The 25733-nt window shown below is 53.3% G+C and overlaps 1 protein-coding gene and 1 non-coding gene across 7 annotated transcripts in view; one reads left to right on the top strand and one right to left on the bottom strand.

The window, feature by feature from the left end:
• Positions 1-18605, top strand: part of RNF216 (ring finger protein 216) — a 146381-nt gene extending 127776 nt beyond the window's left edge. For 3 of the 6 annotated variants that reach the window (XM_045048238.1, XM_045048235.1, XM_045048236.1), the window contains exons 16-17: positions 14995-15102; positions 15707-18605. In XM_045048238.1, the coding sequence (XP_044904173.1) occupies positions 14995-15102; positions 15707-16090 (492 nt within the window). In that variant the 3' untranslated portion in view covers positions 16091-18605. Of the gene's footprint in view, positions 1-6024; positions 6746-14994; positions 15103-15706 lie in introns of those variants that run through there. The other 3 variants (XM_045048239.1, XM_045048237.1, XM_045048240.1) reach the window with 2 other exon arrangements.
• On the bottom strand, positions 7095-7167 carry TRNAR-CCU. The gene has a single exon. It is a non-coding gene; the product is annotated as a tRNA-Arg (tRNA).
• Positions 18606-25733: the final 7128 nt, after the last annotated feature.

The following is a 25733-nucleotide window of genomic DNA, read 5'->3' as shown; positions in this document are numbered from 1 at the left end:
ACATAACTCATTGGGACTTCTGGAAAGATATGAAATTACATAGACCAATGACCACGGGGAAAAAATGAGAAAGTAATTAAAAAGCAACTCCTCAAGAAAGCAGCATGCCCAGTTTGTAGGCAGAGTCTTAGAATCCTTCAGGGAATAAAATGTTTCTGTGCCATCTAAAACAAATCCCAGGGGCGCCTGGGTGGCGCAGTCGGTTAAGTGTCCGACTTCAGCCAGGTCACGATCTCGCGGTCCGTGAGTTCGAGCCCCGCGTCGGGCTCTGGGCTGATGGCTCGGAGCCTGGAGCCTGTTTCTGATTCTGTGTCTCCCTCTCTCTCTGCCCCTCCCCCGTTCATGCTCTCTCTCTGTCCCAAAAATAAATAAACGTTGAAAAAAAAAAATTTTTAAAAAAAAAATAAAAAAAAAAAATAAAATAAAAAATAAAACAAATCCCAGGGGCGCCTGGGTGGCGCAGTCGGTTAAGCATCCGACTTCGGCCAGGTCACGATCTCGCGGTCCGGGAGTTCGAGCCCCGCGTCGGGCTCTGGGCTGATGATGGCTCAGAGCCTGGAGCCTGTTTCCGATTCTGTGTCTCCCTCTCTCTCTGCCCCTCCCCTGTTCATGCTCTGTCTCTCTCTGTCCCAAAAATAAATAAACGTTGAAAAAAAAATTTTTTTAAACAAATCCCAGAGCATAGAAAAGTAAAGATAGTTTTACGTATTTGTGTATAAAGCATAATGCTGATACCAAAACCTGACAGAGATAACCCTAAAAAAAGAAAATTACATCTGTCTAACTCATTAATATAGGTTTTAAACTCTGTAAATAAAGGGGCGCCTGGGTGGCTCAGTCAGTTGAGCATCCAACTCTTGATCTTGGCTCAGGTCATGATCCCAGGGTCATGGGATCGAGCCCCGCATCAGGCTCCATGCTGAGTATGGAGCCTGCTTGAGATTCTCTCCCCTCCCCCCTCCCTTGCTCATGCTTACTCGCTCTGTCTTTAGATAAAAATAAATTCTCGGGGCACCTGGGTGGCTCAGTCGGTCGAGCGTCTGCCTTCGGCTCAGGTCATGATCTCATGGTCCGTGAGTTCCAGCCCCGCGTCGGGCTCTGTGCTGATGGCTCAGAGCGCCTGGAGCCTGTTTCAGATTCTGTGTCTCCCTCTCTCTCTGCCCCTCCCCCGTTCATGCTCTGTCTCAAAAATAAATAAACGTTAAAAAAAAAATTTTTTTTTAAATAATAAATTCTCTAAGTAAAATATCAGCAAATAGAAACTGTAACCAAGTGAGATTGTTCCAGAAATCCAAAAGATGGTTTAATACTGAGAGCTTTATTAATACACTTCACCATATGATATCTTTAGATGGTAAAAGACATGTAATAAAATCAAATATCTATCTTAAGGTTCAAAGAGTAGTATAGGGGCGCCTGGGTGGCGCAGTCGGTTGAGCGTCCGACTTCAGCCAGGTCACGATCTCGCAGTCCGTGAGTTCGAGCCCCGCGTCAGGCTCTGGGCTGATGGCTCAGAGCCTGGAGCCTGTTTCCGATTCTGTGTCTCCCTCTCTCTCTGCCCCTCCCCCGTTCATGCTCTGTCTCTCTCCGTCCCAAAAATAAAATAAAACGTTGAAAAAAAGAAAAAAAAATTAAAAAAAATAAGTAAGTAAATAAAGAGTAGTATAGAAGGTTGATTTTTTTAAATCCTGTAGTTCAGAATAGTCCTTTAGCATGTTTTTAATAGTGAAATACGTAGAAGCATTATCAAACGTCAAATCTAAGACCATCACCGCTATTTTGTTTTGGAACTGCTCGTCAGTTCAGTTAACTAAGAGAGCAGAAGTTAGAGAACATAATTGCTGGTGTTTACTAGACATCCACTGTGTTTCAGGCACAGTTCTAAGCACTTTTAAATGTAGTGAAGAAAGTTAAATCTACCATGTTAAGCCTGAGAAAAGACAAAATAATCAACTGGAAAGCTATTAGAGGCCATAGCCATACAAAGATGGCTAGATACAAAATAAATACACAGAATGTCATTCACTGTCATTCGTATTATATAGCAATACAAGTCATAAAATATCCTAGAGATTAGGAGATTAGGTTCAACAAGAAATACGAAGAAAACTATAAAACTATATTGAAAGACATGAAGAGACTTGAACATATGGAAAAATATGCTTTCTTCTCAAGTAAGTTTTCACATAAACTGTATCACTTCTTAAAGTGAGTTCTAAGTTTGAAACTCTGAATCAGTGATAAGCTGATCTGGGCCAAGAGTTGTTCTCCCACAAAGATTGAGCAGAACAGTGAAAACCCTGCAAGCGTGGAGCGAACAAAAGGCCTGAGGAAGGTGCACCAGAGCCCCGGGGGGGCGCCAGCCCGCTCCTCTGCTCTCCATGCGGCCAATGAGGACGGCCTGAGAGTGGAGACGCACCTCCCCCGCTAAGGGAAGACAGCACTTCTATCCGGAATCTAGACGTTTGCTGTGATTCCCGTTTAAACTCAGTAGGATGGTTTTTTTCCCTTGAAAAATTGCTTCTGATGAGACTAATTTTTACTAAGCTGCGCTAATCATGTAGACTCAAGACTAGACCAGAGGACAAAACAGAGACCGGAAACACGTTGAATGAGAATTTAATGTGATAAAAATATTGGTTTTTATGTTTTGGTTTTTTTAAGTTCTTATTTAAGGTAATCTCTGGGGTGCCTGGGTGAATCATCCTGCTTCGGCTCAGGTCATGATCTCGTGGTTCATAGGTTCAAGCCCTGCGTCAGACTCTGTGCTGACAGCTCAGAGCCTGGATGGTGCTTCAGATTCTGTGTCTCCTTTTCTTTCTGCCCCTCCCCAACTCGTGTTCGTTCTCTCTCTCTCTCTCCCCCCCTCCCCCCTCCCTCCCTCTCCCTCCCTCTCCCTCTCTCTCCCTCTCTCTCCCTCTCTCTCCCTCTCTCTCCCTCTCTCTCCCCCTCTCTCCCCTTCCTCTTTCTTCCTGTCTCTCTCAAAAATAAATAAACATTAAGAAATAAAGTAATCTCTACCCCCAACGTAGGGCTTGAACTCACAACCCCAAGATCAAGAGTATCATGCTGTACCAAGTGAGCCAGCCAGACAACCCTGAAAATATCCTTTCAGATCACTTGGAGAAATGATAGATGCACCCGTTCTTTTTTTCTTAACTACTCCGTGTTGCCAGGACTAGTCTGAACAGAAAAGCCCCGTCATCATGGAGTTTACAGTCTGAGATGAGTCCTTCGTGTAGTTGGTGTTACATAGGACTGACGAGTGATGCCACAGAGAGGGCTAGCGCAGGAGAGGGAGGCTAGGCCGCCTTTAGGTGGAGTGACCTGTGCGGGCTTCCCCCGGAGGCAGCATTTGCAGAGAGGCCTGCCTGAGGAGGAGGAAATCAAATGAATTCAGCCTATTTGGGGACCAGAAAGAAGGCTGTGTATCTTGCAGGTGGTGGCTGAGAGGAGGAAAGTGAGGGAGGCAGGCACAGCCAGGCCGTGTGTCTCACCAGCTACAGTGGGAGCTGCTGCAGGGCTTACATGGGGGGGTGACTTGGCCTAATGTAAGTGTTCAAGATCACACTGGCTACCATGTGGCAAGAGAAACCTTCAGCAGCTCTTTTGGGGCACTGGGCTATTTGGAAATACTTCAAGAAAACAAGAGAAAATGACTTCTATCATCCCCTAAGTGCGAAGATCCTTCTTAGTGGTATATCGAGGCCAGACTAAAATTACTTAAATCCTCTTTGGCAAAAGACATCGTAAACAAAGATAAAGTTAAAGGAAAAACTGGGGGAAATCGTTGTAACACACATATGATACAGATGAATAGTAAAATGTAATGACACGGGCACCTGGGTGGCTCAGTCGGTTAAGCGTCCGACTTCAGCTCAGGTCATGATCTCACCGTCCGTGAATTCAGGCCCCGAGTCGGGCTCTGTGCTGAGAGTTCAGAGCCTGGAACTTGCTTTGGATTCTGCGTCTTCCTCTCTCTCTGCCCCTCCCCCACTCACCCTCTGTCTCTCTGTCTCTGAAAAATGAATAAACCTTAAAAAAATATAGATGTAATGAGTAATACGACTCAATAAGAAATCAATAAACATCCCTCTGTTAATAAGGATCAATTTGGCTGTGACTCACGGAAGTCCAAAAACAGCAGTGGATTAGACAAGATAGAATTTTATTTTTTCATCACATGTTAAGTACAGCAGCGAACAGCCCGAGAGTGGGATGCTGGTATTAGGAGAGTACACAGCTATAAAAAGTGATGCTGGGGCGCCTGGCTGGCTCAGTTGGTAGAGCATGTGACTCTTGATCTCAGTTCGAGCCCCACATTGGGGGTAGAGTTTACTTAAAAAAAATTTTTTTAAGCGATGGCTATATGTATACATTTTTTTTTAACTTAAATATCCAGGTAATATATACTGCATTAATAAGATGCTATATAGCTATATTTTAAAACATGGTGGAAGAAAAACATTGAAAGATCTACACATAGGACACCCAACAGCATGTAGCTGGGATCACGGACCCAGGTTACCGCAGGGGCAATAGTAACATAAATGATTGGTGAATGTCAAGTGGGGCCATGTCTGGGGCCGTAGGGTGTGGTGGGGACTGTGGCAAACAGGAGAGGGTATAAGCGTCCATCTAAGGCTGCCCCTCGCCCCCCACAGATTGTTGCCAAGTGAGATTTTACTCCTAGTTACTTAGCCATGGCTTCACATTCTCCAGAGAAGGTAGAAATCTGTACTTTAATATGATCTCTCCTGATTGTTAAAGATTAGCCCTTAATCCAAGTATGTTTAAAACACAGTTTAAACTAGCACTTTAAAAGCCAAAGGAAACGCCTTGTCAGCCAGCAGACTTGACCCCTGCTGCAGAACATCTCCAATGTGCCTGACAAGAGGAGGTGTCGGTAACAGGCCGGCCCCTGTGTGACGGCCGCAACAGAGCATTCTCCTGGCCTACCCATAATCCTCGGAGCGACCAGTTTTGAAAAGCAAGGAGTCGTATATGGAAACCAGGTGTGTGCGTGTCAGGAACAACCTCACTGGGCAGAAAATTGGGCTGAGGGACCCAGAAATCGCTCTCACTCCACAGCTCTGTGACTGAGACTCTGAGCAAGCCTTCCTCCCCGCCACCCACTGCCACCCCCCCATCGCCAAAGGAAGGGCAGACTTTTTAAATAGGTCATCCTTCTGGTGTTGGTTTGATGGAGTGGAGGGAGGTGCAGCCCTCAGTGACACGGGCTCACTAAGGTGATCCGCGGGGCCTCTGGGGACGAACCTTCCCGGGACCTGGCATTTCTGCCGACCTGCTTCCTCAGTGCCATGCAGTTTAGCAAACTGGGGGAACTATGTGAGGAAATAGGATTTTTTCTTTTAAGTTTATTTATTTTAAGAGAAAGGGAGAGCGGGGGAGGGGCAGAAAAAGCAGGAGAAAGAGAATCCCAAGCAGGCTCCATGCTCTCAGCACAGAGCCTGACACGGGGCTCAATCCCACGAACCGTAAGATCATGACCTGAGCCAAAACCAAGAGTCAGATGCTTAAACCGACTGAGCCAACTAGGCACCCCAGGAAATAGTATTCTTTCTCTTCAGCTACAACTCCCACTAAGTGCTCCCTGCTCTGCGTCGTCTCTCCGGAAACAGCGCCAAGTAGAGTCACACACGAGAGGGTGTTCGGCTGGCTGACCTGTCCTCAGCCTGCACAGTTTTCCCTTTCTCCTCACGCTTGTTCTTGTTCCTTCTCCCACCTCTTTTTTGGTCCTACGCCTGGAATTGGTTAAAGGTTTCTTGTGTTCTGTTACCTTGTTTGGGTGCCACGGCGTGCGACTGCCCCCTCGTTTCTTGTTGAACTGTCATCTTCCGCCCTGAGAAAGGTTCTGTATTTGCTCAGAATAAAGTTCAAAAGGAAGGTCAGGCAAATACAAACTCCTCCGATCTCCTCGGGCAGCTACAGCCAGAGATTTGGTTCCATGTGCCCCATTCCCATCAAATCTGGGATCAGCCCCGTTTCCTTGATTCTCACCAGGAGACTGATTGGATTCCAAGCCAGCATCTGTTGGGGCTTCTGAGAACACAAAGCCATTGAGAAGTCCAGGGAAACAAAGCGTGCCCTGTCATCCAAGCCTTTTCTCCAGCTTAATTAACCAGCGAGGCCGGGAAGAGTCTCTATGTCCCTTGGTGGTTTTCTCCCTTAATGACCAGAGATTGCTTGGGAACCCGAATGAACTCCATATGAGAGCTGAAACGGGGAATGTAACTTTCCTTCTCTGCTCGTTATCAACAAGAAGCCAGCAACACTGAACCGCGAGTCTTGAAAAACAAGATGTCTTTTCAGGAAGGAAAGAGAAGCAAACTACAGTTTTCTAACTGGGGGGCAGGATGCAAAGCCACATGGCCACGCATAAGTGAGCAGACGTTATTTTGCAGCAGGGAGGGTCCCTGGGGCTTGACTGCGTCCAAACACGCTGACCATTCCCTGTCCGTGTGCAGCTGAGTGAGCGGTAGTAGTTAGAAGGTGTGTCTCCTCAGAAGCCGCGTTCAGCAGGGCAGTCACCTGGCAGTGTGGATTCAGAAGTGGGGCAAAATTCTTCACAGCCCTCTTCTTCTCTATAAACGCAAAACAAAGTCAGTGTTTATCTTGGATTTTGGTTACCAGAAACTGCGCAGAATTGTTTTTCACAACCTCCTTGATTTTTTTAATATGAAAGTAAAGATTGTTCAATTCAAATAAAACTCTGGGGCTTTTACAACCAGTTTACAATTTGATACCATTCCCACCCAGCCATTTGGTCAGGAGACGTGTTTATTTTTCCCAAGCCTGCGTCGAATTGAGCCTGATGTTGACCTGTGTTAATGTATTTAATTCTCTAAGGCAGATGCGTCCTCCCATTTTTACAAAGATGACGGTCAGTGAACGGTATCTCACAGGCTCCAGCCCGCATTGTTTTCTCTCTTGGCGTCTTAAAGCTGCCCACCTGGCTTCTCCCGTCTGTGGTTCGAGCACCACCCCGACTAGACCAGTGCCCAACCCCTGCCGGGTCTGGTGTATGGAGGATACTGCACAACCTTTTTTTTTTTTTTTTAAAGTAGGCTCCACGTCCAGTGTGGGGCTTGAACTCATGACCCTGAGATCAGGAGTCACATGCTCTACCGACTGAGCCAGCCAGGCACCCATGTTTCCTTAACTTTTTTTTAATTTAAACTTTTCTTAACGTTTATTTATTTTTGAGAGAGGGACAGAGTGTGAGCGGGTGAGGGGCAGAGAGAGAGTGGGCTCCAGGCTCTGAGCTGCCAGCACAGAGTCCGACACAGGGCTCGAACCCACAAGCCGCGAGATCATGACTTGAGCTGAAGTCGGACGCCCAACCAACCGAACCACCCAGGCGCCCCAGTGTTTCCTTAACTTTTTCAGTGTGCCTTGTACGAGAGAGAAAGACGTGGAAATGTGAGCTCCCTTGTTGCCCCTCAGCCCAGCTTCCACAGCTAGCCTCAGCATTTTATTCTTAGTCACCTTTTAAACACTGTCCGTTCTGTTACAACATGGGGACAGGACCCACCCCTCACCTGGTCTGCAGGTGAGGAGAATGAGATTCGGGTCACTTGGTAACAGCAGGGTGCAAGCCCAGGTCTTGTACCAGATGTCAGCTCCTTTTACTCCAGAAGTCTCCTCACCCTGGAGCGAGAGGTCACACATTTTGGGGGGCTCATCAGAAGGTGCCCATGGGGGTCCCTGAGCCCAGTGAACCAGGTGGGACTCCACAGAGGTGTAGGACCATCACTGGACCCCTTCCCCATAAGCGAGTTGCCAATGGTAGAAGGGGGGGGTCAGGCATCCCCAAACCTTGAAAGTGTCCCTGATCAAGTTTAGGTATCACGGGAAGACTTTGCCAAGGAGGGTAGCAGCATGACTTAGTCCAGTAAACAGCTGATATGTGTTGTCTTCAGCGAATGCCAGCAGGCCCAGGCTGAGCACTTGACCCTGACAAGAGTCAAAACGTCACATTCCATGCTGCCACCGGGCCCCTGTGGGGAGCTCTGGATAGAAAGGTGTTTGGGTGCTGGGCCTCTCTGACCCAAGATAGCGGCCTGAGCCCGCCGAGAGCCTGGCCGTCTCTGCTCCCCAGCACGTCGTCCGGCCCCCCGCCCCGCCATTCCAGACCCCAGCTGCACAGCATGTGCCGCTCCGGGCTGGGCCTCCCCCTCCTCCCCCCAATTTCCTGTTGCAGGGGGACAGCTGGGGCGGGGGGTTAGGGACTGGTGTTGCTCGGCGATCTGCAGCCGATCTGGGAACAATTTGAAACTAAATCCTCAGCCCTTTGGAAGGCTTTTATGAAATCATTGCAAGTTTATTAACAACAGCTGTGGCCACACATGACCTGGATCCCAGCCCCAGCCCCACCCCCAGAATCGCAGGAGGGAAGCAGCAGTTGACTTGCGATTCCCAGTCACCTTTTTAAGGGGAGGAAAAGTTAAATGAAGAAGAAAAGTCACCCACCCTCCCTCCGTGGTCACAGGAGGCTGGACAGCAGGCAAGCGGGCGGCCGGCCATGGTGATCAGAAACGCTGAACAAAACCGGCCCAGAGGGACTTTTCAAAGCTTTGGCAAGAGCAGCCTGGGGCCAAGCGCTCACACGTCTATTTTAGGGACCTCCGGCCTGTGCTGGCGATCTCGGCAGTCTCTGATTGACAGAAACAGCCTCTTTTTCTGTTGCCTCCTGTCTGTCCAGACTCTGCTGCTCAGGGAGAGCTGTGGAGCTTCGTTGTTGAGGCGCAGTTTAAGGAGTCGGGATTTGGGCGCCTTTTTCTTTCTTAATTAAAACCTCTCTGGTGAATTCTGCCTCACTTCCTGTCAGCGACCGCCGGGCCGAGTGTGTGTTTGGAGAAACCGGGCCCCTGCCGTCGGCCTCGTGCCCTCGCCGTGCTCCCCGCTGCCTCCATGTGAAACAGGCGTGTCCGAGGCCTGCAAGTCAGGCCGGCACTTTGTGTCCTGCTGAGCTCAAAGGAATTTGGGGAAAGGAAGTAAAACCTTCCTGTTAAGATGCAGCCCACTCGTTTCTTCCTTTAAAGTATTCTTCCAGATCTGCCGGGCGGTGAGACTCCATGCCTCATTCCGCTTTGTTCCTTGAGCCTCGGCACTGCATTTGGGGTGTGCCGGACCACTGTGGGCGCTGTGCCTGTTCCCTTCACAGTCCTCAGCGTGTCTGGTCGTGCTTTGTGGGCTCCCCTCCCAGAGTGGCCGTGGGCAGCCAGAGGAATTTTTTGGATGGTTCTCTTCCACCGAGCCCGGTGTTTCGTTATACTCGGCCTTTTGAGACCCGCCCGTCCTGGGACCTCTTGACCATGGACTGGTGTCCACTCCCTCCTGTTTCAGCCTAGCCTCGCTCGTATGCACATTCCGTGGATCTGTGTAAAAATTTTCACCCCGATTAGGAGGAGCCAGAAAGCATACAGAGAATGGAATTCAGGCCTGCTGGATCCATCTTAAAGCCCGTGCCAGAGGCCAGATGGAGGAGTCCTGGGGGACGTGTCACCCTTGGTGGCCGTTCACTAAAGCCTGTCGGGGTGTCCGATGCGGTGACTGTGACAGAGCCATCTGTTCCTCCCGCAGTTCCTGACAGGCCCGCGCGGGCGGGGTGCGGAGAGGAGCTCAGGTCTCAGGGGCCGATGAAGGGGCCCTGACCGCCCGCTCCTGAGGTCTGCGGCCTGTGGCCACCTGCAGAGCCCAGAACTGCCCAGGCACCCCTGGAGGCTGTCAGCCCAGAAGGAGCAGCCGGTCTCTGCCTGGTCCCGATTTCACGTCTCATGACCCTGCGACCTTCGGCACGTGACTGCATCCTCAGAGGGGTAGAGTCTCTGGCAGACTGGGGTGGCAGGGAGAGACACCTAGGGAGCGGGTGTGAACTAGAGCAGGTACGCACGGGGAGGTGGGACCTGAATGTGCAGAGCACGACTTTCCAGAAGAGAACCTCGGGGCTTTTCTGAGTGAGATGTGGATACAAAAACAACCAATGGGAAGCAGGCCAAATATTCCCAGGAGTTCTCTCTGGAGAGAAATTACTGGTGACTTTTTTATTTGTGTTTTATTAAACTTTTTTTTCCCATAATGGCTTTAATGTGTTATAAGAATCAAAAACACTGTTTTTTTGTGTGGCAGAAAGAGAAAATTCCATGGGACTCTGTGATGTGCAAGAAACTTAGTAGCCTCACAAGAAAAGCATGTCAGGGAAATTTGGAAGTGTGTGTTCCCACTCTTGAAATGGGCTAAGAACAACAGCTCAGTCAGAGGCGACAGGAGACCCGACTACCATGAGCCAGTAAGTCCTCTTGGGCCCCATGGTAGAGCCTGGCCTGCACCTTGGGTTTCTGGCTCAAGAGGTGAAGTTTTTGGGCCCCCAAGCTCCTGTCTGGATGAGAGGGACCTGCTAGCTTTGTCTCAAAGGCCAAGTGCTGGGGAAGCCGGTCAGAGACTGTCAGACGGGCCTTTTTTAAGCTTATTTATTTATTTTGAGAGAGCACGAGGAGGGGAGGGGCAGAGAGAATCCCAAACAGGCTCCACACGGCACAGATCCTGATGCGGAGCTCAAACTCACAAACCAAACCATGAGATCATGACCTGTGCCGAAACCAAGAGTCAGACACCTAACCATCTGAGCCATGCGGCCTGGCACCCCTCAAATGAACTATTTTTAAGGCATGGTACATGCACTTTTGGGTGAGCTGACCAAGAATGCGAATTCCCTAAAAATTTCCAGGGAAGTGATGCTCTGCTGTATTGGCTGTTCGTCTGCTTGAATGGAGGTGTTTTGTTTTGCCCTATTTTCTTGTATTTAGTGGAAAAAGAGATTTCGGAGTTCTGCCCATCCCAGAGAGAAGAAGCCTTCTTGTATTTCAAGGAGGGTAAGATGCACTCTCTCTAGAACAAAGCAGGGCCTGAAAGTACTCGCCTGTGACAGTGCTTGGGGCAGGGCAGGCAGAGTTCCAGGGGCCCTGCAGTCACACTGCTCCAGAAGCTCCAGTTCAGAAACCCGTGGTTTAGGAGGTTAAGAGCTCCAGCCTTGGAGCCGGAAGGCCTGGGTTTGAACCTCACTGAGTCTCAGTTGCCTCATCTGTAACGTGGGGATTCATTAATCGGACCTGACTGGTGGAGTTGTTACGCAGATCCGGGTCTGTGTGGTGCTCGCGGTAGGAGCTGGCACGTAGTGAGGCCCCCGGTAAATGTTAACTTCCATTCTTGCTGTCACTGTGCTTGGGACTTTGTAAGAAGAGATCATTTGCTTCTCACGGTAAACCTGCTGCAGATAGGCTCCAGGTCAGGTTGTGGAGGCTGATGGGGTCCCCCAGCCCAGCTCTGTGGAGCCCCAGAACTGGAGTTCTTCCTATCACGCCCGGTGCCTGTCCGTTAGGAAGCCAGTGCTGCTGGAAGATAAAATTGGCCGTGGTGGCCGCTCCGGCACGCCTGGATTTCCTGTGGGTGACTCAGCCCCTTCCGGGGGTGCTGGAGGTCAGTTCCTTCTGTGACCCAGCCCCCGCACCCGGCCTTCTCATCTTCTTTCCTCCTATTGTTCCCCACTTCCAGCAGCCTAGGCGTGTCCTAGATTTGCAGAGTGGAGAGTATCCTGGTTCACCGTGAATGATGACACTCAGGGTGCCTACAGTGTGTCCCAAGGGAACTCCCTCCAGAAAGGTCTCATAGAAGCCCATCTGTCACTCAGCCCAAACCCAAGGGGACCAGTCTTCATGTTTTAAGTTATGGTAAAATACATATAAAGTAAGATTTGCCATTTTTTAAGAGTATATGATAATGTCTGCCTTTCCTCCTGAGCATATTTTATGTTTATTTTTGAGAGAGAGAGCATGACCGGGGAAGGGGCAGAGAGAGAAGGAGACACAGAATCTGAAGCAGGTTCCAGGCTCTGAGCTGTCAGCACAGAGCCCGACGTGGGGCTCGATCCCACGAACCACGAGATCATGACCTGAGCTGAAGTCGGACGCTCAACCGACTGAGCCACCCAGGCAGGCGCCCCTTGATCTGAGGAGCTTTATTATTTTTTTTGAATGTTCTTACTTATTTTTGAAACAGAGAGAGACAGAGCACAAGTGAGTCAGGAGCAGAGAGAGAGGGAGACACAGAATCCGAAGGAGGCTCCAGGCTCCAAGCTGTCAGCACAGAGCCTGACGTGGGGCTCGAACTCATGGACTGTGAGATCATGACCTGAGCTGAAGTTTGACGCTCAGCCGACTGAGCCACTCAGGCGCCCCAGAGGAGCTTTAAATGATTAAGGGAAACTGCTTGGGAAGGAACTCCCCCTTAGAATCTAACATGTTTGGCTAAAAACGAAATTTTAATTTTTTTGTAATTTTTTTTTTTTTTTTTTTTTTTTTTTTTTTTGAGAGACGGAGAGAGAGACAGTGTGAGCAGGGGAGGGGCACAGAGAAAGGGAAACAGGATCTGAAGCAGGCTCGAGGCTCTGAGCTGTCACCACAGAGCCCGATGCGGGGCTCAAACCCATGAACCACGAGATCATGACCTGAGCTGAAGTCAGACACTTAACTGACTGAGCCACCCCGGTACCTCCCCCACCCCAAAAAATTGTGATTTTAAAAATACATTTATTGAGGGGCGCCTAAGTGCTTCAGTCGGTGAAGTGTCCGACCCTTGATTTCTGTTCATGGGATCAAGCCCTGCATTAGGCTCTGGCTGACAGCATTGGAGCCAGCTTGAGATTTTCTCTCTCCCTCTCTGCTCCTCCCCCTGCTTGCTCTCTCTCAAAATAAAGAAATAAACATTTTTTTAAGTTTAAAAAAAACACATTAATTGAAATGCATTTTAGTTCTTAGTTTCTAAACACAGTGTCCTGTGACTCCCAGCCAGTTGGAGGAAGTTGAAATCTGAACCATCTGACCCCTGTTCTGGGTGCAACTGACAGTTTGCTCAGTGGTCGTAGTAAATACAGTCAGGAAGCCTGTCACTTGTACCACGAAGAAGCCACCACAAAGAAACCACGGAGAGAAGTGTTGAGGGCATCTCCCAGGCTCTACCACTTTCTCTTGACACCTTTCATCCTTCTGAAAATCTTTATTTCTGCCATTTTTCATGACCTCTCTGCCTTTAGTAGTGAGAGCTTTGTGCCAAGTCCTTTACACACTTGGTGCTCACTCAGTCCTTACAGCAGCCCACCTTACAGATGAGGTGTGGAGACTCGGATGTTCGAGAACCTGCTCCCAGCCGCTCGGTGGCTGCCCTTCCATTTGTGTTTTCTGGATCACTTGCTCTCTGTTTTTTTGTTTGTTTTTTTTTTCTTTTTTCTTAGATTAAAAATCTTTTTTTCATGGGCCTTGCACTGGCACCAAAATTAAGAGGTGGGTCAGCTCCTAATGTAGGTAATTGGTAGAGTTTATTTTTACAGTCACACAGAAACCTTCAAACTGTGCCCACTGAACTCTGTTGTCGGAGCCCTCTGTGTGGGTTAGCTCAGTGGTTAGTTTGTAGCGTACTAAGTTCCCTGCTTTGGAGTGTTCACAAAGAGCCTAGATGACCATGTCTTGGGGTTTTTGTGGAGAATTTGTGTGTGTGTGTGGGTGGGTGTTACCGGGGAGCCGGACATGATGCCATGAGGGTTCCTCCGGGTCGGACGATTCTCTGATATGCACGAGCACCTGGCAGCTTCTGACGACGGGCGTGATGGGAACTTAACCTTTGTTACCTCTCCTCTTTCTCTTGCTTTGCTCAGAACACCTGGCAGGATGAGGCTGAAAAAGATTCGGTCGTATGTTAAAAATCCCCAAATGTCAGAATTGGAAAGAATCTCGAGACCGTTGAGTTCGGTCCGCCGTTCAGCATCGGAGGGTGGGAGAGTGTGAGTTTAATAGGGCCTCTCACGATTGCCCACAGAGCACACGGACTCCTGTGACTCTGTTCTAAAATGTTTTATCTACTGAAGGGAATATATGACGTAGCTATTTAGTCATTTCAGCAGTGTGACTTTTAGTCTCGTTGTTGATCAGAAGTTTCAGCACTAAGAACGATGTCTAACACTAGGAGGTATCTGGTACACACTGATGGAGTGATCTTCCCGCCTCTCAAATCTTTGAGGGTTCGTAGCTGGTGAAATCACCGAGTGCTGTCCTGGCTGTGACATGAATGTGCTAAGTAAACACTCGGTGTTTAGTCGGTCAGAGCCTCAGATCAGCATGAAAAATCCAAAGCGATCGCCGAGATCTCTCCAACCCAGGATACACCTGGCCATGGGGGAGGCTCGGTGCCTGGTCTAGAAAACGCTTCCCGAGTGCTGCGGTTTCCTCTGCTTTCCTGCCCCCATAGTGGGCACCAGTGCCCTCCTTACACTTCTTCCCAACTTGACTGTACCTGACTCACGGAGAAGCAGCCGGGAGACACTAGGAACCAAGTTCATTCCGTTCAAACCCATGCATTTGATGATACGCCACTCTGTTCATCATGCTCAAAAACTGCTGTGCCCTTCCTCCCACGTGCAAGCCCCACCCCCAGCCACCGTTCCACTGGCGGCAAGCAGTCCGGCCTCTGCAGCCCGCCAGCTTCAGGGCTCTGCCGGCCCGAGGATTCGTCCACCTGCGGTCAGGGAATCGGCAAGACTGTCAGGCTCTGTACAGAAGGGCCGCCGCGCTCGGAGTTCATAGACCGGATCTGAAACTCCTCGAGCCCGGCCCACCCACGCTCGCCCCCTTCCCAAGCCCTTGGGTTATCGGTCCGCCCGCCTCCGAGCTGCGGAGAGTCCTTCGTCTGCTTGCCTTACAGGTGACTGAACAAAAAAGCGGCTCTCGGCCCCGCCCTAGACCTTCCAGGTGGGCTTCCCCGTGGTGGCGGCAGCACCCACTGATGGAGCAAGGAGACCCTTGGGGTGTGGCAGTGAGTGGTGCTGACTCACCGTGAGCTGGCCTCCCCCGGATCCCAGCGGGGTCTCTGTGCTGCTGCAAGGAGCCGATTGGGAGCAAGCTCACCCTCTTGTTATTCTTCTAGGAAGACGATGAGAAGCTAATTGAGGAGATCCAGAAGGAGGCTGAAGAAGAGCAGAAGAGAAAGAACGGAGGCAAGCGCTCCCCCAGCACGGGCCCCACGCCAGGCCCGGTCCGTGTGCACAGGGGCGGGGGGACCTCCACAGCTGGCCCTCGGGTGGCCGCGGCCACGCTCTGCCCGGGCCCCCAGCTGCTTGCGGGACCGTAGGAGGGTTCCCGCATGCCCTCGATCAGGGGGTGCCAAGGGTGGGTTTGGGCTTAGGAGGCAGACAGAAGGAACCCACGCCAGACCAAAAAGACGGTAGGCCCACCCTGGCCTCTCTGAGGTCACAAAGGAGAGAAAGGGAGTTTCTGGGAGTGGCCGTCCAGGCCCTAGCTCCGAAGGAAAGGCGCTCACAGAAGCTCCACTTGTTCTGAGCTCAGTCGATCCTCCACCTTCCAGAGTGATCACCGAATCAACACTCGCTCAGACAGCAGGGGCGGGAGGTGGATGTACACGTTAATCGGCCTTACTGTGGCCTGGCCACCCTCCCGTGTCCACGGTAAGAATGACGCTGAAGGTCAGCTATTCCTGGCCTCGCCTCGTTCTCGAGGCCCTCAGCCTCCCGCTTGGGGCAGGCAGGATGGAGGTTGAGATGAGCAGGCCCGGCCCCGCCCCGCACACAGGCACCGTGGGTTTTCGTTGTCTCCTCTACTAAATCCCATTTCCTGTTCAGAGAACACCTTCAAACGCATCGGGCCCCCCTTGGAGAAGCCTCCAGAGAAAGTCCAGCGGATCGAAGCCCTGCCGAGGCCCGTCCCGCAGAACCTGCACCAGCCACAGATCCCACCCTACGCCTTCGTGCACCCACCCTTCCCTCTGCCGCCCGTCCGGCCCGTGTTCAACAACTTCCCCCTCAACATGGGCCCCGTCCCGGCGCCCTACGTGCCCCCCCTGCCCAACGTGCGCGTCAACTATGACTTCGCGCCCGTCCACGTGCCACTGGAGCACAACCTGCCCATGCACTTCGGCCCCCAGCCACGGCGCCGCTTCTGACCGCCCGCGGCCTTGTCTCGTCCGGGGAGCCCGCCGCACTCCCGGGGCCGTGCCTGTCAAATAGGCATGATGGACCGGGCTCTCGGAAAGATGGGCCGGGTTTTTTCCTGCTCCTTCCTGGGAAGGGCCACTGCCCCCGGGCACCTGTAACAGGACCAGCCTGGCACTTACGGGGCCAAAGAGAAGGGGGCAGTGAAACCTCCCCAGAGTGTCCCACCGTGCCAGTGGCCAGTGCAGGGACCCTCCCCACCAGGCGGCCCATCTCTGCGGTTAGTCCTGGCCCTGCCGGGGCCAAGGTGGTGTCTGCCTCTGCCCCTCCCCCAGCCGACTACGGAGTGTCTCCCCTAACCACGTAGGCCTTCCTGACCACAGTGCAGCCTGAAGCGTCGTAAAACTGACGCAGCAACTCCTACAGTTTGGAGAGAGCCAGGCCACCTGGACCACGTCCCGGAAGCCAGGCTCTCTTCTCCCTCCCCACCGTCACCCCCCACCCCAATACCACAGCCCACCCAGAGAGAGGTACGCCCTGCTGCTCCAAGCCACTTGGTCCCATCAAGTGGGGGCAGAGCCATCAGAGTCCCTGGGCCTGGGAGCACCGCTCAGGGTGGGGAGGCTGTGGGCCGTGTCCCCCCGAATCCAGAACCCCAGGCCACCACCACCGTGACTGTTCAGGGGTCTTTCTCCTTGGACCACTCAGTTGAGACCACAGAGAGCTGTCTCGTGCTGTCTGTTCTGTTTTGTAGTTTAAAATATTTGCCATTTACTCGCTTTGAACTTACTGGGTTTTCTGTGGCCTACTAGAGTTTCTCTCGCTCAGTCTCTGGAGAGTCCAGTCAGTCACCCACACCAGGCGGCCGGTGAGGGCGGGACGGTCCTGACGCTCGCCAGACAGAACATCTTTATGAAGCAGCCCTGACAGGTTTGGTGGCCCTCCCGGGCAGCCCAGCTGTCAGGAAGCCTCCTTTTCCACCAGCCCGGCAGTGAGCACCTTCTCCCTGAGGTCTGGTGGCGGCAGTGGGTTTCAGCAGGGGGACAGACGACCCAGGCTACACCGGCACCCATCCTCGGAGCTGCCTCCGCCTGAGGCCAGCGGAATCCAGCGTGGGGGCCCTGCCTGTTCACCGCTGGGCGCCACTTCCCACCCCGCCCGCGTGCAGAGACAGGCCCCTGTGGGGGGCGGCCCTGCCTGGCTCCCCAGTGTTGGTCTCTGTCGCCGTCACTATATCTCTGGTGGCTTTGGGGTTCCCGGCGTGTGTGCACAGACCTCAGCAGGGTGAGCCTAATGGCCGGTCCCCCATCTCCGTGCAGGCCGTGCCCCAGGGTCATCTACCGCCATCACTGTCTCCTGTATTTCAAGGGTTAAATTGGGGAGAAATCTGCTAAGTTGCCCATTCTTCCTCCTGCGCTTCCTCCAGGTGAGGGCTGCGCACGAGGAGAGGTCTGCGCCGCCGCTGGGAGCCCCTGTCAGGCTGCATCTGCCTTGCTGGTAGCCTGAACGACCGTGCCTTGGGAGAGAGAGCTGCGCCAAGGGTGACAGGTGACAGGATTGAAGTACCTTAAAAACATGTTCTCTGTGCATCCCCAAGGGAGGGTCTCAGAGCAGTGAGCTTCTAGCAGACATCACACCAAATGGGGAGGGTGATCCCAGGACACACCAGAATGTTCTAGGCCCCCTGAGCCAATTCATCCAAGGAGGGAATGAGCCAGCCCCCCTGTGCCCTCTAGCCCAGGGAAGGGGGCTCCGGGTGGGTGGCCTGCCCCTGACACCACCATCCAGCAAGTCCACCAGAACCTGGCATGGGAGGTGCTGGCACAGAGGGGGAGAGACCAGAATAACTGGTTCCTCCCAAGGCCAAGCAGGACGTTGCTTTGAGATGAATTCTTGGCTGTTTGTCACCATATGCAGCTGTTAGGGATCCATTCCTGCTGTTCTGAACTGAGGGTGCCTGGTTTCTAACGTTTCTCCTCGAGCTGGACTGTGGAGTGGCTCACCTGTCTGCAGGAGCCCGATTGCTGTTTGGGGGAAGGTCATTGCCACAAGTTCTGACACTAGCGTGAGTCCCCACCTGTCCGCGAAGTGTCCCTCTAGGTGCCTGTGTCCCAGAGGACCCCAGGTTTCTTGAGAAGCAGTCTGCACTAGTGATGGTTTGGGGGAAAGCAGGCCCTTCTGACCGGGCGGCAAGTGGCTGCAAGGTGTGATGACAGGAAACCCCCAGAGATCAGCCGGTCTCGGGGACAGGCAGGAATCCCAGAGGCAGCCTGACACCTCCCCTCTCTGGGCCACAGTGTTTGCTCCCCCAGACGAGAGACTGCCCGGCGACAGTCCCGTTCTACTTGCCTTAAACTGGAGAGAGGAATCTAGTATTTGCACTTAGCAAAAGATTTTAAAACTTTAAAAAAAAAAATGTGCATGACCTGTCACTTTGTATAAAAATAGCAAAAATGATTAGTTTATTAAATTCTTTTCTTTACCTTCCGGTAGTAAAAACACATAAAAAGAATTCTGTTTAAACTACTGTGTGTAAAAAGCTTGTACCATATGTAACTTCGACTTTTTGTAAATAAATGTTTGTGCATTATGTCCCCTCTGGTTTTGTCCGTTCGCGTGGTGAAATCACAGGGGCTGCGTGGGCGGGTGGCAGGGTCCTGGGGAGTGTCCGAGTCTAGGGTGACACGGCTCCCCGCCCCTTGGGAGCTGACCTCCAGCTGCCGCTGCAGATCCGCAGGGTGTGAGCCCAGAGTAGCGAGCCCCAGGCCCCGGCCCCACGTGGGGAAGGACCACTTCCTGCCCCCCCGCCCCTCCCCAGAAGGCAATGGGTGATGTCTCATGCTAACCTTGCTTGAGTGGCTGTGGAGGCCCAGTTGGGCACAAAGGGGTTGGTTGGTTGGTTGGTTGGTTGGTTTCTTGGCCCAGAATCCCCTTCCAGAAGACATGCTCAGCCCCTCTTCCAGGCCTGGGCGACAAGCCACCCACTGACCTGGAGAGCCACCTGCACAAGTGAGACCAGGCGAAGGTTGGGTGAGGTGGGAGGAAGCTCGTCCTCCAGCACTGGGACACGACGTTATGAGACAGAACATCGAGGCAGGGAAGCTGGTTGCCAGGGGCCACCTCCCCCACAAGCCCTCTGCAGCCACGTGCCTGTCCTAGCACCGCCCCCCCTGCACCCACCACGTGCCAGGCCAGCAGACCTCAGCACACACGGGCTCAAACCGTGCTCAGCGATTTAATAAAATGTGAGCTCTGGGGCACCTGGTTGGCACAGTCAGTTAAGCATCTGACTTCAGCTCAGGTCATGATCTAGTGGTCGTTGAGTTCAAGCCCCGCGTCGCACTCTGTGCTGACGGCTCAAAGCCTGGAGCCTGCTTTGGATTCTGTGTCTTCCTCTCTGTCCCTCCCCCACTTGCACTCTGTCTCAAGACAAACATCAAAAACAATTATTTTAATGAAACATGGGCTAGGGGCGCCTGGGTGGCTCAGTCGTTTCAGCGTCCAACTCGGTTTCGGCTGAGGTCATGATCTGGTCGGTCCTGTCTGCCGTTTGCAACTTTACTGAGTGATACTTCTGGGGTTGTTTTTTTGGTTTTGTTTGTTGTTTTGTTTTGTTTTGTTTTGCATCTCTGAAAAAAGTACACTGAAATCAACCCAAGACAAAAGTTACCTGCATTCCCAGCTTCTAAATAAGTGCATGCCACCCTGTCATCATTCATCATGCCAGTACACTTTCAGTATTGTTCGTACTTGGCAGCCACACCCTAGTCACAAACTGTCCCACACCCCCAGTAAGGAAAGGGGTAATGGCCATTCTCCCGTCTTCTGCCACCTTTTCCACCCTCCACCCTCGTCACCAGGGTCCTCTTGCTCCTCCCCACACTCCTGCCAGCACATTCCACTCCCACACCCACTTGCTCTGCCGCCCTGGTTGTTAACAAAATTGATCCCAAGGGACAGCCGGCTGGCTCAGTCAGTAGAGCACATGACTCTTGATCTCAAGGCCGTGAGTCTGAGCCCCACGTTGGGCATGGAGCCTACTTAATTTTTTTTTTTTTTAAATGGGCCGCCTGGATGGCTTGGTTGGGTGTCTGACTCGATGTCAGCTCAGCTCTTGATCTCAGGGTTAAGTCCACGTTGGGCTCTGTAAAAAAAAAAAAAAAAAATTTTTTCAGTGATTCCATACCTTTCACAGGACTTGATTTTCTCCTTTTCTAACCATGGAGTGCCCTCCAGGTCTAACTGGGTCTTTGTACCGCCCTGATGGAAAATTCTGGGACTTCCAACTTCCTGCCACCACCGAACACCTCACTGAGGTTTGATGTTTCAGTGGCTCCTCTTTCCAGGAGTAGCCTTGTGAACGAAAAGGTAAGATGGTGTGTGTATTGCCGTGGCTTTTGCTAGATTGCTCTCCAGGTTCCTTGACCGAGCAGCCCCCACCCACCAGTCCCGGACGGTGTCCTCATCCTTCATTGACACACCTTGGTCACCAGGGTCCCTGAACCCTCTCCTGGAATCTGACCTCAGGGAGGCACCCCTTGAATGCACACCTCTTTCTGCAAAGCGGACTGCTTTTTATTTAGGTTAGAAGCATTTGTAACTGTGAGGTCCAAACTTTCTTTTCCATCCTTGAAGTGATAGAGATGTATACACATTTGCCAATTACAGACGTTTCGAGATAGAAAAGAACTTGAAAACACAGAAAACTGTGAAGACGAAGACAAACATGCTTTGTGACCCAAAGGTGACCACTGGGGATATTGTGATGCATTTCCTTCTGGGGTGGTTTCGCCCTGTGATGTATATAATGTCTCCCAGGACCGGTCAACCACAAGTTGGCGACCCACCACGAACATTAGCCGGGTATGAGCTTCCCAAAGACGATTTTTAGCTGCTGCTTCTAGAACCTTTTGCCGCAGGCTCGTTAGCCTTCCCTTTGGACTTCTTGTGATCATGTTTCTGCAAGCTGGTGCACAGCTGCGCCTGTCCGGCCTGCTGTTGTGTCTTTTCATGACCCCTGGGGGGATGTGGCGCTCACCTAAAGCCCCATCTGTGTGTCTTCTCCCTCGGTCAGGATTTCGTTGAAAGCGGTTGCCCTTCTTGCTTCCTCTCCTTTCATCAGCACATCTTGGTGAAGACAGCCCAGAACTCACCACCACCTTGGCTCGGCTTGGCCCTCCACAGCATCTGCTGTCACCAGGATCACCTGGGCCTGCCTCTTCCCAAGTGGGGGATGGTACACAGGCCCCAGGCTGTCCAGTAGGATGTGCAGGTGCTGGGCGGCACCCCGTGAACCGAGCAGGTCACTTAAGCCTACCGCTGAGGGGGGGATAATGACGGCACCTCTTCATCAGGCTGAGATGATTGCGTGAGGTGGGAAAAGAGCTTGGAGGCTCTCATCCTGAAGAGAGCTGTCGTCCGGCCCCCTTCCCGCTGCCCCTCACCCCTCCGCAGGTCCCACCCCCCCCACCTGCCCTCGGCCGTGGTGCGTGTGAGGCTGCCCCAAGCCCCACGCAGGAATCTCAGGCACGCGTGCCCCGTGCAGTGTCACGTGTGCCCCGGGCGGTGGCCACCTGGCCTGGGCCTGCCGTTCAACTGGGCAACAAGAAACGTGCACCTAAAAGGCCAGGCAGGTGGGGACAGGGGGACGCAGCGGGGGTGGCCCAGGCATGGGGCAGGCATCATGGTGGCAGGATCCGAGACTGGAGCCACAGCCTAGCTCCTTGTCCTCCTGGCTTGTCCACATGCAGGCTGCGGGGCCCGTGATTCTGGGGGTTCCCGGGGAATCTGCCTTTTCGATCAACCGCTCAGTGTTGGGAATCACCGCAGGGCCTTGGCGGAGTCCCGGGGGAGGAGGGTTGTGAGGGAGGCTGCTTCCTTCCAGGTGGGAGCACGTGCCGGGGGGCTCAGGAGAGTCCAGGGGGACCTGACGCCAGTGGGGACTTGTGGAGTGAGGAGGCGCCGGAACAGCAGCTGAGGGAGCAGGGGCCGGGGCGCGCGGGGCGCAGTGGGGCGCAGTGGGGGGGGCACGTCCTCAGCCCAGACGGCGCATCCGACCTCAGACCCAGTCCTGAAGGCCTGGGGATGACGGCAGGCCAGACCAGGGCGCCAAGGGCGCCGGGATTTCCGGACAGACAGAGCGGAGGCCAGGGAAGCAGGAGGAGACCGCGGGGCTGGTGTCTGCCAGCCCGGGACGGCTGGTGCACCCGCGGGCGTTCTCAGACCTTCCTCGGAGCCTTCTCTCTGGCCCTCCGGTTCCTCTGGGTGCTGGTTGCAGCTGGCCCCTGCTTCTCCGGCCTCTCATCTACCGTCGCGGAAAACCACAGGCCACCGTGGCGGCTGGGAACACCCCCGAGGTGCTGATTCTGACAGCGCTGCGGGTGGAGGGCTCAGCCAGGCAGCTCTGCTCCCTGCTGGGCTTCAGCTGAGACCACAGCCCCCGCCGGCCTCACCCCTCGTAGCCCGAGCCTCCCTCCAGCAGGGCACTGACCTCCGAGAGGCCAGGGGAGGACCCTGCCAGCCCGTCAAGGGGTCAAACCCAGCCACCCCGGTGAGGGAGCGGAGATGGGACCACAAACTGCCGCTCCCAGCTTGCCCTGAACCAAGTCCCGGACAAGTGGCGTGCACGGCCTGGGAGAGGGGGGCTGTGCACCTGTGTCCAGGATGTCACTTCAGGGAGACGATGGCCGCAGCCACCTTTAGGCAGCTCGTAGTCTCTCTTTCCTTTCTCTGTCCCACGTCTGGTTCTCTCTCTCGCTGTCTCTTCTCATTTCTATCGAGATTGAGGCCACTTACCAAAAAGATAACACATGATATAAAACAAGCAGAAAAAACAAACTGGAGCAGAGGCAAAGCTACAGTGTTAAAATAAACACAGCCGGGAACTAGGGCTCCCGAAACGCGTCTCCACCAGGCGGCCCGGCCGGGTCCTTAAAGGCAACTTCACCTTTCCAGCAGCTCACGTGGAGAGACACATGAGTCCTGAGGGCCACCGCGTCCAGAAGATGAACACGTGCCCAGAGCTCAAAGGAAGGACACTCTGCAGGCGGCACACGTCTCTGCGACCCGCTGGTGGCGGCCCCCTGTCCCAGGCACCCCAGAACCCACCCCCAGGATCAGATCCAGCCTGGCCCCAGGCCCTGTTGGGTTTCGAGGGCCCCCGCTGGGGCCCTGGGCAGGCCTGGACGGGGGCACAGAGCGGATGACCCACATGGCTCCCCACCCACACGGCTGTCCTAACCGGCCTAGCCTCAGACCTCTGGGGACTCTGATGCCTCCCACACACACATCTCCCGTCCCTCCCCTCTGATGGGGAACCAGGCCAAAGAGGAAGCCTAGGACGTCCTGGAGGCTGGATGTTGCCAAAAAACGTTCCTGCCCAGCTCCGCCATTTCCCGGCTCTGAGCCGAGGCCCGGTCCTCCGTGGGCTCTCTTTTCACGCGACACTGGCCATCTCAGACTCGGTCCCTACCATGGAATATTCTCCACGGTTCCTGCCATGGAAAATATTCGGTGCGTCTCCCGCACTGGTTCTGGGTCCAGGCTGCTCAGGAAATCATTGTTGAGAGAAGAAATCTGAAACGAGGCTATAAATACCCACCTCATGAGGCACCTGGATGGCTCAGTCAGTGAGGCGTCCAACTTCAGCTCAGGTCACGGTCTCAATGTTCGTGAGTTTGAGCCCCTTGTTGGGCTCTGTGCTGACAGCTCAGAGCCTGGAGCCTGCTTCGGATTCTGTCTCCTTCTCTCTCCACTCCTCCCCTGCTCACGCTCTGCCTCTCTCTCTCTCTCTCTCAAACATTAAAAAAAAATTTTTTTAATACCCACCTCAGAAGGGGGTTTGTGGGACGTTCAGTGAGCTATTGCATGTGAGGACACAGTCTGACATACAGAAGCCACATAAATGTCAGCTTAATTGTTTTTGGAATCGGAAAATGTGGCCAAGTGGTTTTCCCACCTGTGTCATGGTGGGTAAGTCACCTCCTAGCCTCAGTTTCCCCATCTGTAAAAGGAAAGGGGTAACCCGAATGGCCCTCCCAGCTACAACAGGCTCTAATTTTACAGGTGTCCTGATGGCCCAGATACCGAGTGGGGGTTTTCAGGGTACAGAGATGCTCCCCTAGAATGTTTGCTAATACGGTGACAATTTAGCATTATCCATAGTAGCCCAAAACTGGAAACAGCCCAAAGGTCCATCATCTGATGAAGAGATAAAAAGGACTCTATCCGTACAACGCAATGTTATTTGGTCATAGAAAGGGAAGAAGGGGCTGACCCGTGTTACAACGTGGCTGAAAACATGGTGCTCAGCGAAAGAAGCGAGACACAAGCGGCCACGGATTGTTCGATCCCATTTATGTGAGATGTCCACCAGAGTCAGCCAGCCCAAAGATTCAAAAAGTAGATGAGTGGTTGCTTAGGGCTGAAGGGGCCCTGGAGGGGTAGGGGATGGCGGCTAAAAGACGCCAGTCTTTCTTGCTGAGATGATGAGATGTTCTAAAATTGACCGTGGTGACGGCTGCATGTATCCGTGAGGTACAAAAGCACTGAGTTGTACCCTTTAAGTGGGCGAACTATATGGTGCGTGAGTCATCTCTCCGTGATGCTGTTTTAGGAAAGGGGGGCGGGCTGGGGTGCAGAAGCGCCACTTCTGGTCATAATGGAGGAACAAGGATGATGGGCGGGGCTTACCTCTCCCTGGACAGTGCCCTTCAGATGCTGGACAACAGGAGCAAAGTCAGTGATCCCGGGAGGAGGGGACTCCGTGATTTCCCCGACACCTTCCAGGAGAGCCTCGGGGCCGCAGCAGGGGACCCGGAAGCCGGGCAGAGACTGTGGCCTCCCTGAGTCAAGGAGACAGACATGAGAGCTTGGGGAGGCCTAGGCTGTGCAGGGCAGAGGAGCGAAGGAGGAGAAAGCCGCCCGGACGGGCTGCCCGGGTCTGCGGACGGGAGCCCGGCGGGGAGGCCTTCGGGCCAGGTGGAGAGCAGCCGACCACAGCCCGGGCCACCACCTGCCGCTGTGGGGACCAGGGACCAGCTCTTGGGGGAGACTCTATCTGGGGCCCTGAGAGTTGTGGAGGCTTTTATTTACACCCCCCAAATCTGCCAGTGGTGCTGTGGGAAGAAGGAAGGCGGTGGGCAGGAAGATGAGGTGGAGGGGCCCCGCCGAGCCTGGGTGCTCCCCGTTAGCGGAGACGAACCCCCTAACCCACACGGGGTGACGTTTGTACTTCCTGCCTCCGTGAGACCCAGGCTTCAGCCTGGCAAGAAGCTTCGAGGGCGATTCCGTCGAGGTCGGGGAAGATACACTCACCCACAGGTGGGGCGGGGCTGCGGGGAGGCCATCTGGCCACATCTATCAAAATGTCAAGTGACCCCAGAGTCTCCTGCCTGGGCGCCTGGGTGGCTCAATCAGTTGAGTGTCCGACTTTGGCTCGGGTCGTGATCTCATGGTTCATGAGTTCAAGCCCTACGTGGGGCTCGCTGCTGTCAGCTCGAAGCCTGCTTTGGATCCTCTGTCCCCCCCTCTCTCTCCGCCCCTCCCCAGCTGGCTCTCTCCCTCTCTTTCTCTCTCTCTAATCAAACAAGCAAACCAACAAAAAAAAGGGACTCCTGCCTACTATTGTCGTTCCATTCAGCAGCGTGTGCCGCTCAGGACAAGGGGGACAGATGTGAATGTCCGCGAGCGGCAGACGAGGTGGGTCAGGTGGGTCGTG

The sequence above is a fragment of the Felis catus genome, chromosome E3 (genome assembly GCF_018350175.1).
Source record: "Felis catus isolate Fca126 chromosome E3, F.catus_Fca126_mat1.0, whole genome shotgun sequence".
Taxonomy (NCBI): domain Eukaryota; kingdom Metazoa; phylum Chordata; class Mammalia; order Carnivora; family Felidae; genus Felis; species Felis catus.
Note: the sequence above shows the minus strand (reverse complement) of the source record. Positions and strands in the feature narration are given on the sequence as shown.